The sequence below is a fragment of the Nycticebus coucang genome, chromosome 1, assembly GCF_027406575.1.
Source record: "Nycticebus coucang isolate mNycCou1 chromosome 1, mNycCou1.pri, whole genome shotgun sequence".
Lineage (NCBI taxonomy): Eukaryota > Metazoa > Chordata > Mammalia > Primates > Lorisidae > Nycticebus > Nycticebus coucang.
Genome location: NC_069780.1, coordinates 142146363 through 142158709, shown reverse-complemented (window position 1 = coordinate 142158709; position 12347 = coordinate 142146363). Strand labels below are relative to the sequence as shown.

The window sequence follows — 12347 nt, the reverse complement described above, 5'->3', positions numbered from 1 at the left end:
AATGCCCAACTATGCTGTAGTTGGAGACTTCTGAAAAATGATGATAGACTGTACTAAAAGGCAAGAGGGCGGCTCAACCAATAACCAATGGCTGGTCACAGAAATCCAATAGTGAAAAAGGCTTTCCTGTCAAATCGGGACTCTGCCACACACTGTTAACCTAAACCTGGTTTCCCCCCTGTAAAATGGGAATTAACATCTACCTCATACGTAGATACTAATAAGCTAAAACACCTAACGTAGTACCTGAAGATTATAACGGCTCAATATTAATTTATGCCTGTTGAGTTTAACTAAAAGCTGAGAACCAGGAAAAAGACGGGTCCAGGTCACTCCCACAGGGCCTTATGCCCCCTTTTCACAAATATCCGCGTTGTTGATGTTGACATCTGGAATGAACAGATCAACCAACTTCAGGCTAGCGGAGATAAGGTTAGCAGAACAGAGAGCAAGATTTGGAAAGCCAAAAATCAGCCTAGAAGCCGCGCATCCTTGCCCACCCAAGCCTGGCCCGCGGCGAGGTCGCCCTGTCTCCAGGATGAACCGAAGGGAGGCCAATGGTGGAGAACAGAGCACGCAAACTCCCTCACCTTCACCACAGCGGTCCCCCGGCTTCCCTGCCGGCCACTGTCTAGTCCCGCACCTGGCTTGTTTACAACCAGGGTAGTCATCCTGGGAACAGAAGGACCTCAGATGCAGCCGCAAGAGCCTTCAACCGAGAGGCGGGGCCGTGCCACCTACCCAGAGGTCTCGGCGCCCGCTGCTGGCGCACAGGCGCAGTGTGGCTCGTGGCGCTGTTGGACTTCTTCGCTCCTCCTCCCGTCACTAGCTGGCTTTTTGGTTGCATAGCCTGGCGCATGGGCACTGTCATTTTTGTAACTGATGGAAGATACATCCTCAAGGAAAAAAGAAGGAGTGAAACAGATCTCCCCCAAAATTTGGGGGTGAAACTCCCTCTCCTGTAATGATTTAGTGTCGTTGATGGGGGAGGGAGACTACATCTCCCTGCATGCAATGCGAGTCCCAGCATGCCACTTCTTGGTCTCTTTTTCACTCGGGCATTTGTGGGGCTGGGTGTTGTTACTAAGGAGTGGTTTCTTATAGTCTTGATGTGTGATTGTGGACGGAAAACAAAATTTTTTGTAAAGGTCTGTAAGAGACCAGGGCTGGATTTGGTGAAAAGAAGCCACTGGGTCTGTAAAGGACATAGTAAAAAGAGAATTTAAGGTAACACCGACAGAAGCTGTCGCACCGACAGACTGCGTTTTATTCCGGCTGAGTTGAATCTCGTCGGCCCCCGTAGGCTGTGGGTCAAAAAAGTGCTGGTCAAAATGGAAGTGAATCCCCCCAAACAGGAGCACCTGCTCGCGCTGAAAGGTAAACTTTGCGAACCTGAGTTTCCTTTCCTCTGTTTTCTTTCCTTCTGTCGTTGTTTTTCGACGCCTTTGCCACGTCGACCCAGCCTCTAAGACGTAGGCCAATTTTTTCTTAAATACTGTCAGTGCTGGTTCTTCTGCATTCTCCCTTGGCGCCAAGCAGAAGGAAGCGATTTAGCCTCTTTGCTTTTCAGATTTAAGAACCGCCTTCTAGAACAAAATATTATAGATATTTGGTAAATTTATACATAGATCGTCTCCCTGATCTCTGCTTCTGCGGTCACCAGATTTAAACCACCGAAGTTGACGCTCCTGTGCTACCCGGAAGATCTCTATGAATGCGGATGAATAACAGCACAGATCTAAAGTCATTTTTCCTCTTGTCCTCTCCTCTTTGTGTGGCACTGATGAGCTTCAGCCTCATCTGTAAAATTAGTATTGCATAACAAAAGTGTCAAGGATTTAGCAATACATAGCGCCACGACATAACGTAGATTTGTTCAAACACACTGCAGCTTCAGTGTAGGAAATATATTTAAAATCTCGTGTCAACTTTCGCTTTTTGTGCACGGCAATTTTGAGTAATTTGATAATTTAATTAGACCATTATTTGAGAGAAAACCAGCAAGACAGACTTTTCTGGCATTACTGTTGTTTTCTGAAACCCTTTTATTTGACATGGTTTCAGCTTTATTTCATCTGTTTTCTCCTACCACGAATGCACTTTTTTTTTCCTTGAATGCCCCAATGTGTAGTTAACAATGCCTTCTTGGATTGAGCTGAGGAAATGCCCAATATATATTTGAATTCAGTCGAATTGCACTTCCTAATGGCAACCATTTTAAGAGACTCCATACCCTTTCCATTATGATGTAGGCATCAAACATTCCAGAAGCTCATCAGTCCCATTTCCTAACATAACATATACTGATGGCTCGAGTTATCAAGACCGTCTCTGACTGTGTAAAGTACTACAACAATGAGTTCTTTAAGTTTAGCTTAATGATCTAAAATGCCTTATTACTCATGGAGAAAAGGGAAAAGAAGGAACAAACTGCCATGTTCTTTATCTTCCAATCTCACATCAACTATGTAGGATAGAAATTACTTACCTCTTAGAGGTAAGCAACTTTTCCAAGATGACATACCTAGTAAGTGATTGAGGCAGTATGATAACACAAGGCCTGCCTCCATCATTCCAAGATGCCAGGTGGCCTCTTAATGATTGAAACATGAAGCAGATTTTTTTTTTTTTTTTTTTTGCAAAAAATATAGAATCTTCTTTTGGGGGGGGGAGAGGGAGAAGAGAGACTCACCTTGTAGCCCTGGCTACAGAGCAGTGGCATCATCATAGCTCACTGCCATCTTAGACTTCTGGGCGCAAGTGATCCTCCTGCCTCAGCCTTCGAAGTAGCTGGGACTACAGGTGTGCCCAGCTATAATAATTTTTCTGTTTTTTGTAGAGACAGGGTCTCCCTTTTGCTCAGGCCTCACTCCTAAGCTCAAGCAATCCTCCCCACCTTGTCCTTCCAGAGTGCTTAGGATTACAGCATGAACCACCAGGTCTGGCCTTCATTGACTACTTTGATGAAAATTTAAACAATTCTATTAGCTGCTAGGTGTGATTTATATAAATTAGAAGCTGTTAAACACAGCTGAATTCCAGTGAATTCCAGATAGACTAACTGCCGTTGGAAATGTTTTGTTTTTCTATTATTATTTTCTAAAACAGTAGATACTTAGGAAAGTATTTAACCAGCTTAAAGAGTCAAGTGAAGTACTTTAAAATTCACTGATAGTTTTAGCTTTATTAAACCTCTTTGGTGGATAGGGAGCCTACTGCCCTAAGGAAACTTGGGGCCTTCCAGGTCCTTAAGTGCAGCCTTTTGAGAGAATACAAATTTTACATAACAAATGCTTTTATTTAAAGAGGTGTAACCTAGAAAGGTGAAGCTTTTCTTTTCTCCTTTGGTACTTAAAAAGGAGCAATCTTGAAATCAGAAGGCTGCATATTCCCTGCTCTTACAAGAATTTACAAAAGTTTTTATTTTACTGATGTTGGATGCCAAGTATATCGATTTAAATGGTTGTTTACTTGTATTTTAATATACCTTAATATATGATTTAATATAGATTACTTCTATTTTAAAATGTTAAGATATATTTTGTTACTCTTGAAAGGAGAAAATTTTTATTTAAAAGGAACTCTTACAACTTCAGGTGTGTCTTGAGTATTAACACTAAGAAGCTAAGACAAAAATGAAAGCTTTTTAAATTTTTATTTATTTATTTTTGAGACAGTCAAAAATAAATTATTTTACTTTTATTTATTTATTAACTTATTTATTTATTTATTCATTTTTGAGAGTCTCACTTTCTTGCCCCCGTAGCGTGCCGCGCCTTTATAGCTCACAGCAACCTCAACCTTCCTAACCGGCTTTGGGCCTGGTTAGGAAGCCTAACTTACAGATCTTGAAAAGCTCCATTCTGAGCCTGTGTACTATGTACTGGAATTTATTATCAATGACTTAATTTGGATGCAACTTGAAGACTCTGTGTTCTGAGAAAAAAGGAAAAAGAAGAGGCTAAATTTCTTGTTCCTCCTCCAAATTGGAATTCAGGAGCCATGGTACTAGGGTCTCAATACTGCATTATTATCTGAGTTACACAGATTTTGTCACAAAACCAGTTCTTAGCCTAGTTAAAATGCAGCATTAAGCCTTATTCATGTATTTAGTATTTATTACTAAGAATGAATGGGGTAAAGTATTCTAGGTACATACTGGTTTGGTGAAATTCATAAAATTTTGAAGTATAAAATTAATTTTCTTCCAGATTTAAATTTATAATGATTTCATTGTCCTTAATTTAGATATTCCAAATGTTTAAATATTATATTTTCGTTGACTTCATATGACTCCTGTAGTTTAAGAATAGGTAATTTACTCTTTTTTTATGCTACAATCTTAGTATTCTTATTACCTAATATATTCCTACATCCTAGTCCTTTGAATCTGTTGAATTAAACGTGTTGACTACTAGAATTTTTATTTTGGAAGTGATAGAGCATATAATTCAGACCCCTTATTTTGGTTGAGAGGGAGGATTTTCAAGTTTGTGGATCATATTCATATTTACAGTAGCCCTTTGGTAAAATATCTTACTGGGATTGGTTTTTGTATTTTGTTTTTCCTTTTATCCCTGCCTATTTGTAGGTTATCCCTACCATATCTTATTCTTTGTAATACTTCTACTTTAGATCCTGTTTCCTTCTTATTTGTCACGAGAGACAGTCTTATAATAATAAATTACATTCTAGGTCTGAGGAGTTCAGCTAAGAAATTTTCACTTCGTTAAGAGTAACTGGATTACTACAGAATGACTACCGAAGTAATATTACATTATCGACCATATGAGAGTGATCCCACACAACTGCCAAAAATTGCAGAAAAGGCAATTCAGAACTTTACTACTCGTCCTCTATCAAGATTTATTCCTTGGTTTCCACATGATGAATCTAAGCTTCCTCTCAAACCTAAAAGATCACCACCTGTGATTTCTGACGAAGCAGCTGAAGATGTGAAACAGTACTTAGCCATTTCAGAACATGATGTTAAATCCCAGAGTTATGATTGCACAGTAAATCTATTGGAGTTTCAACCTAGTTTGAAAAAGCAGCACTTAATCTGTTCACACACAGCAATTCACACACAGACTAACTCTGGAAATCTGGATAAACAATCAGAAAAAGGAAAACAGTGCAATAGGAGGTCTTGGAGTGTTTCCCTTCCAGGCAGTACTTACCCAAAAAATGTTTTTCCTTTGTCTAAAAAGTTGCAAGATAGTTTAAAGGCACTAAATTTGCACTCACTTTGTAGAGCAAGATGGATAATAGAATACACTATTTGTAACAACCACACTTTGGAGGACATTTGGGCAAAACTCAATCAAATTATCAGGCACAATGAACTTCCATCTTGTAATGCTACAATTCAAAGACATTTAGGCCAAATCTGGGTGTTCTGTGATATTAAATACTGTGAATATGTGGGAAATCTTCTTAAAAGAAGATTAGCTCTTACTGGAAAAATTAATTTATTTGTGCATAAATATGGTGTTATTTTTAATATGTAATGAATTCCACTGATTTTCAAAAAGAATATTCTGAATAAACTGAGTAAAGACTGAAATAGTGAGATGAATAAATTCTTACTGGTTTTTAAATTTTTAATGACTTTTATATTTGACCCTTAATATATCCTATTTATTTTTTATTTATTTTTTTTGAGACAGGCTCACTTTGTCACCTTCCGTAGAGTGCTATGGCGTCATAGCTCACAGCAACCTCAAACTCTTGGGCTCAAGCGATTCTCTTACCTCAGCCTCACAAGTAGCTGGGACTACAAGTGCCTTCCACAACGCCCAGCTATTTTTAGGGACAGGTCTCACTCTTGCTCAGGCTGGTCTCCAACTCATGAGATCAAGCAGTCTGCCTGCCTGGGCCTCCCAGAGTGCCGGGATTAAAGGCTGAGCCACCGTGCCTGGCCTCAGCCTTTTATTTTTGATGTTGTAGAAAATAACTGTGTATTAACATTTGTACAGTTTGTGTCCCAGAAAAAAATAAATATCAGAGGAATTTCTGGGCTTGTCAAGTAAGTCAAGAACTTTGTGGATTCTGTTTATTAGCAGCCCTCTTTTAAATAAAGTGTGACAAATTACTGTTTTTTGGATTTTTTTGAGACAGTCTTACTTTGTCACCCTCGATAGAGTGCTGTAGCATCACAGCAACCATAGACTCTTGGACTCAAGCGATTCTCTTGCCTCAGCCTCCAAAGTAGCTGGGACTGCAGGCGCCTACCACAATGCCCAGCTATTTTTTTTTTTTTTTTGCCTGGGCCGGGTTTGAACCCATCACCTCCAGTATATGGGGCCGGTGCCTTACTCACAGGCGCCACCCAACGCCCAGCTATTTTTTTTGAGACAATGTCTTGCTGTTGCTCAGGCTGGTCTCGAACTTGTGAGTTCAGGCAATCTACCAACCTTGGCCTCCCAAATGCCGGGATTACAGGTGTGAGCCATCACGCCTGACCTACAAACTATTTATGTTGAATTTGAAGGTAAAGTGTTCTACACCTTTTGTTCTTTTTTATTTTTTCTTTTGAGACAGAGTCTCACTTTGTCACCCTTGGTAGAGTACCATGGTGTCATAGCTCACAGCAACCTCAAACTCTTGGGCTCAAGTAATCCTCTTGTCTCAGCCCCCTGACTAGCTGGGACTACAGGCGCCCACCCTAACACCCAGCTATTTTTTAGAGGTCTCGAACCTGTGAGATCAGGCAATCCAGTCGCCTAGGCCTCCCAGAGTGCTGGATTATAGGCGTGAGCCACTGCACCCGACCTGAATTAGATATTCTTATGAATTAAGGTAAACAGTTTCTATTTTGGTGAATCTCTGATGTCTAATTTTACTGTATTTTTCTTCTTTACTTGAAGTATAACAGTTTCTTAACAAAACTAAAAACATACCTATTAGTAATGCTATTCAGATGGCATGAATGTAGTTGAAAATGGGAGATCATTCCAGATTCTTGGCCAAGGGAGCCACCAGGGACACAGTGGCTGTGCTTATGCCTATAATTGTAGCACTATGGGAGGCTGAGGTGGGAAGATGCCTTGAAGTCAGGAGTTTGAGACCAGCCTGAGCAAGAGTGAGACCTCCTCTCTTCTAAAAATAGAAAATATTGGCCAGGCATTGTGGCAAGCACCTATAGTGCCCTGCTGCTCCGGAAGCTGAGGCAGGATCACTAGAACCCAGGAATTTGAGATTGCTGTGAGCTAGACTAAGGCCAAGGCACTGCAGCTTGGTGCAACAAGAGTGACACTGTGTCTCAAAAAAAAAAAAAAGAGAAACCACCCCAAATTCCCAGATTCTTAATTTCTAAAGATATGTAATAACAGTGGGTGTGTTGTTTTGAAACAGGTGCAAAAAGGGTAAGACCAAAAAGTATAAAGTTGTAACTAGTTTTGAAGGAAAGTATCAAATGTGGATAAGAGATCAAGTTATTATTTATGTAATACTGGTTTAATACAGTCTTAATTATTAATAATTTGCTGATTATTGGAGTCACTGTAAGTTTTCCATAAGCAAAATGTTATAAATCGGATTTACACATTACATATCACCTTATAAAAATACTCAAAGTAACTAAGAATTGAAGTTTTCTGAAAACATGTAAGTATGTATTTATTTAACAAATGTAAATGCCTATCTTGTGCTAGGTACTAGGATATACCACGTAACAGTCAAGGAAAAAAACTTGGACCCTATCCTCATGGACCTTAGATGGAGTTGTTAAATCAAAACAGCTCTCAGAGGAAAACCAACCAAGACTGTACTCACTAGGAAGACAGACATGTGTGTTGTAGCACAACAGCATAGGAGGAGCTCCCAAATACTTGGTGAATGTGCGCTTGGGGATTTATAGCCTGGGGTGACTGAGGTCACTTACAATATGAAGGCCACTAAATTTTTTTTTTTTTTTTTTTTGTAGAGACAGAGTCTCACTATACTGCCCTCGGGTAGAGTGCCGTGGCATCACACGGCTCACAGCAACCTCTTAACTCTTGGGCTTACGCGATTCTCCTGCCTCAGCCTCCCGAGCAGCTGGGACTACAGGCGCCCGCCACAATGCCCGGCTATTTTTTGGTTGCAGTTTGGCCGGGGCTGGGTTTGAACCCGCCACCCTCGGCATATGGGGCTGGCGCCCTACTCACTGAGCCACAGGCGCCGCCCGAAGGCCACTAAATTTTAATTAAAGAGATAATCTTTTCCTGATAAATTTCACTCTAAACACTGTTTTGTTTTGCTTTTAATAACTTCTGGTACCCCCCTTTTTTTTTTTTTTTTTTTTTTTTGAGACAGTCTCATTTTGTTGCCATGGGTAGGGCATAACTCACCAAAACCTCAAACTTTTGGATTCAAGCGATTCTCTTGCCTCAGCCTCCCAAGTAGCTGGGACTATAGGTGCTCACCACAATGCCCAGCTATTTTTAGATATAGGGTCTCACTCTAGCTCAGGCTGGTCTTGAACTTGTGAGCTCAATGAAGAACCTATTTTAATATTCAGAACAAAATTATTTAACAACCAGTATTTTTTGTAGTTCCTCTGCCATTTTTTTAACCTTGCTTTTATAAGCATTTGCTATTTTCTATCTAACACTGTTTAATTTTTGAGAACCATTAATTCATTATAGGACAGGAAACACTGAGTTTTAAATGTGTATTAGATATTGGCATATTTTGGATTATCCTCTAGACAACTACAGTGAAAACCCTAGGTGATTTATTGTTGCAGTTTGGCCGGGGCTGGATTTGAACCCGCCACCCTCAGCATATGGGGCCGGCGCCCTACTCACTGAGCCACAGGCGCCGCAAACCTAGGTGATTTAAAAGTTCAAGGAATGAGATAGTTGTATGTCACGAACAGCTTTCTCACTTGGTGGTAAATATCTGCTTTATAGTAATTTTCTTTTGAGTTCCCTGGATGGTTGTATTTCCTACTTTTGGGGTAGAAAGCTCAGTAGGTACTTCAGGTGGGAGGAGGAAAAGAACTTCTCTAGACCAAGATTTGGATATAAAAGTGAAAACATACGTAGTGAGAATAAGATGGAGTCAGTCACGACAGGGCTGAGAAGACACAGCTGGTCTGGCCAGATTAAGTCCTACATGACCTTCCGTTTTTGTTTTGTGAATTAAGCTTTAACCTGAAAGTGTATTTCCTGAGAGCAATTGATTAGGAGGATAGCTTTTGAATGGGAATGTTGTTATGTGGATCTGGGTTATGTCAATTGTTATTTATTGTTTATTATGGGTCATGGATTATATGGTTCTTGCTTTTATAAAACTGTGATTTTGGAAATGGAAGAATAGAACAGTCTTATCACTGTTCTCCAGAATTGCTGACCTTCTGACAAAGTTTGGTGGACCTATCCCTGTCTCCTGCATATTTGCTGACAGTGTCAAGCTGCCGGACCCTGTACAAAAGCATAGACTTTATTTTATCTTAGAAAGAGAGAGACAGCATGGCATCCCAAAGAAAAATAGGAAGAATTTCTGAATTCTTAAATTGCTGAATTTAAGGGATGCAAAGAAAAAAGGTAATTGCAATTAAATTCACAAAGTATTGTGAATGTGAATGTTGTATCCCTTTTTCCTCTGGCCAAGTTGAAGATACTTTCTACAGGTGTTTCCAAATCCTGAGGCCTGATGCTTATATCCCACTGTTCATCAGGTACACTCAGGAACGGTGCTGTAGAAACAAATGCTGAAAGACAGCTGACAAAATGTAAAGAGAAAGAATTTATATTTCCTTTTGTCTGCTGGGCTCCTCAGTGGTTTGTGAAAAGGAAATCCCAAGGAGGGGGGAGAGGGCCTGCTAGAGAGTCTGTTAGGTAGAGAAAGAAAGCAGGTAGAGAGAGAGATTGATTTTTGTCCTTGCTGAAAAAAATAAGTTAATAAGTTTTCCATTATTTCACTAAGGAAATAGTGAAATCCTTATACCTACCAGCTACTACTGCCTGTCGATTTTTACCTTTTTTTGAATATATGAAGAAAACAAGTGCTTTTAACACCAAGTTGGAATCTTTTTATTTTTCTTTTTTTCCTTATTTTTCTTTATTATTTATTTATTTATTTTGAGACAGAGCCTCAAGCTGTCACCCTGGGTAGAGTGCTGTGGCATCAGAGCTCACAGCAACCTCCAATTCCTGGGCTCAGGCGATTCTCCTGCCTCTGCCTCCCAAGTAGCTGGAATTACAGGAGCCTGCCACAATGCCTGGCTTTTTTTTTTGGTTGCAGCCCTCATTGTTGTTTGGTGGGCCCAGGCTGGATTCAAACCCACTAGCTCAGATGTATGTGGCTGGCACCTTAGCCGCTTGAGCCACAGGCGCTGAGCCAATCTTTTTATTTTTAATGAAGAGTTGTTCCTTGCCCACCTCCTAACCATCTCATCCCCTCCTAAATCATAAGAATCAGGAAAAAGGCTGCATAATATTCCATGGTGTACATATACCACAATTTATTAATCCATTCGTGAGTCGATGGTCACTTGGCCTTTTTCCATGACTTAGCAATTACGAATTGGGTTGCAATAAACATTCTGATACAAATATCTTTGTTATAATGTGATTTTTTGGTCTTCTGGGTATATACCTAGTAGCGGAATTACAGGATCGAATGGCAGGTCTATTTTTAGATCTCTAAGTATTCTCCAGACATCTTTCCAAAAGGAACATATTCATTTGCATTCCCTTTTTTCCACATCCATGCCAACATCTCTGGTTTGGGGATTTTGTGATGTGAGCTAATCTTACTGGAGTTAGATGATATTTCAAAGTAGTTTTGATTTGCATTTCTCTAATGATTAAGGATGATGAGCATTTTTTCATGTGTCTGTAGGCCATGCGCCTGTCTTCTCCAGAGAAGTTTCTCTTCAAGTCCCTTGCCCAGCCTGAGATGGGATCCCTTGTTCTTTTCTTGCTAATACATTTGAGTTCTCAGTGGATTCTTGTTATTAAACCTTTGTCGGAGACATATCCTGCAAATATCTTCTCCCATTCTGAGGGCTGTCTGCTTGCTTAACTTACTGTGTTCTTGACTATGCAGAAGCTTTTTAGCTTTTAGTTTTCAGGTCCCAGTAGTGTATTTTTGATGCTGCTTCAATATCCGGGGGCAGGGGTCCTCCTCATAAAATATTCAACCAGGCCGACTCCTTCAAGAGTTTTCCCTGCACTTTCTTCTAGTATTTTTATAGTTTCATGTCTTAAGTTTAAATCTTTAATCCAGTGAGAGTCTACTTAATTAAAGGTGAAAGTTGTGGGTCCAGTTTCAGTCTTCTACAGGTCACCAGCCAGTTCACCCAGCACCATTTGTTAAATAGGGAATCTTTTCCCCATTGAAATCAACTCACAAATGGATTAATAAATTGTGGTATATGTACATACCACAGTATGGAATATTATGCAGCCTTAAAGATGGAGACTATACCTCTTTCATGGATGGAGCTGGAAATATTCTTCTTAGCAAGGTATCTCAAGAATGGAAGAAAAAGTACCCAGTGTACTCAGCCCTAATATGAAACTATATTTCATACGAAAGCTATAACCCAATCACAGCACAACAATATGGGGAAAGGGGCAAGGGAGGGGAGGAGGGAGAATTGGTGGAGGAGGATAATTGGTGGGTCCACACCTGCGGTGCATCTTAGAAGGGAACAGGTGAAATTTACTAAATGTAGAATATAAAAGTCTGAACACAATAACTAAGAAAATGCCATGAAGGCTATGTTAACCAGTTCAATGAAAATATTTCAAACTGTATATAAAACCAGCACATTGTACCTCATGATTGCATTATTGTATATAGCTATAATTTAATTAAAAAATTAATCAGGAAAAGGTGAACTCTACAGGAGGTTGTATCCCATGGAAGTTTGAGCCTATAAAAGTATTTCAGGCTTACTTTGAGAGTTTATTTCCTCTTTTTTTGTTCAGGTTTGGTTATATCTGAATTTAAATTAATGGAGAAGAAATAGAAAACACCAATTGGTATTAAAAGTGAGCTTCAGGAAAGTGCCTGTAGCTCTGGGTAGGGCACCGGCCACATACACCGAAGTTGGCGGGTTCGAGCCCGGCCAAACTGCAACAACAAAAAATAGCCAGGTATTGTGGCAGGCAGCTGTAGTCCCAACTACTCAGGAGTCTGAGGCAAGAGAATCACTTAAGCCCAAGAGTTTGAAGTTGCAGTGATGCTATGGCACTCTACCGAGGGCGACATAGCAAGACTGTCTCAAAGAAAAAAGTGAACTTAGAGTCTTAGATATTTGAATTGGCAGAAACTGCCTCCTATTATCACTTTCAGGATACCTTATTATCTCCTTCAGATTATACTTAATAATTTTAATCTGTTTTCCT

At 39.9% G+C, this 12347-nt stretch overlaps 3 protein-coding genes across 7 annotated transcripts in view; 2 read left to right on the top strand and 1 right to left on the bottom strand.

The window, feature by feature from the left end:
- TRIM23 (tripartite motif containing 23) overlaps positions 1 to 757 on the bottom strand; it is a 44103-nt gene extending 43346 nt beyond the window's left edge. The window contains exon 1 of one of the 2 annotated variants that reach the window (XM_053589718.1): positions 591 to 757. In XM_053589718.1, the coding sequence (XP_053445693.1) occupies positions 591 to 671 (81 nt within the window). In that variant the 5' untranslated portion in view covers positions 672 to 757. The remainder of the gene's footprint in view (positions 1 to 590) is intronic. The other variant, XM_053589726.1, reaches the window with a different exon arrangement.
- Positions 758 to 1240: 483 nt separating this feature from the next.
- SHLD3 (shieldin complex subunit 3) lies at positions 1241 to 5582 on the top strand. Its single transcript, XM_053589795.1, has 2 exons — positions 1241 to 1377; positions 4696 to 5582. The coding sequence occupies exon 2, from the start codon at positions 4755 to 4757 to the stop codon at positions 5508 to 5510; it is 756 nt and encodes a 251-aa protein (XP_053445770.1). The 5' UTR covers positions 1241 to 1377; positions 4696 to 4754; the 3' UTR covers positions 5511 to 5582.
- The window catches only part of TRAPPC13 (trafficking protein particle complex subunit 13), a 51743-nt gene continuing 40638 nt past the window's right edge, over positions 1243 to 12347 (top strand). For all 4 annotated transcript variants that reach the window (XM_053589765.1, XM_053589755.1, XM_053589746.1 and 1 more), the window contains exon 1: positions 1243 to 1377. In XM_053589765.1, coding sequence (XP_053445740.1) covers positions 1332 to 1377 — 46 coding nt within the window. In that variant the 5' untranslated portion in view covers positions 1243 to 1331. The remainder of the gene's footprint in view (positions 1378 to 12347) is intronic.

Excerpts from the sequence above, each read along its gene's own strand:
- SHLD3 (XM_053589795.1), top strand. The coding sequence starts at position 4,755 with ATGACTACCGAAGTAATATTACATTATCGACCATATGAGAGTGATCCC.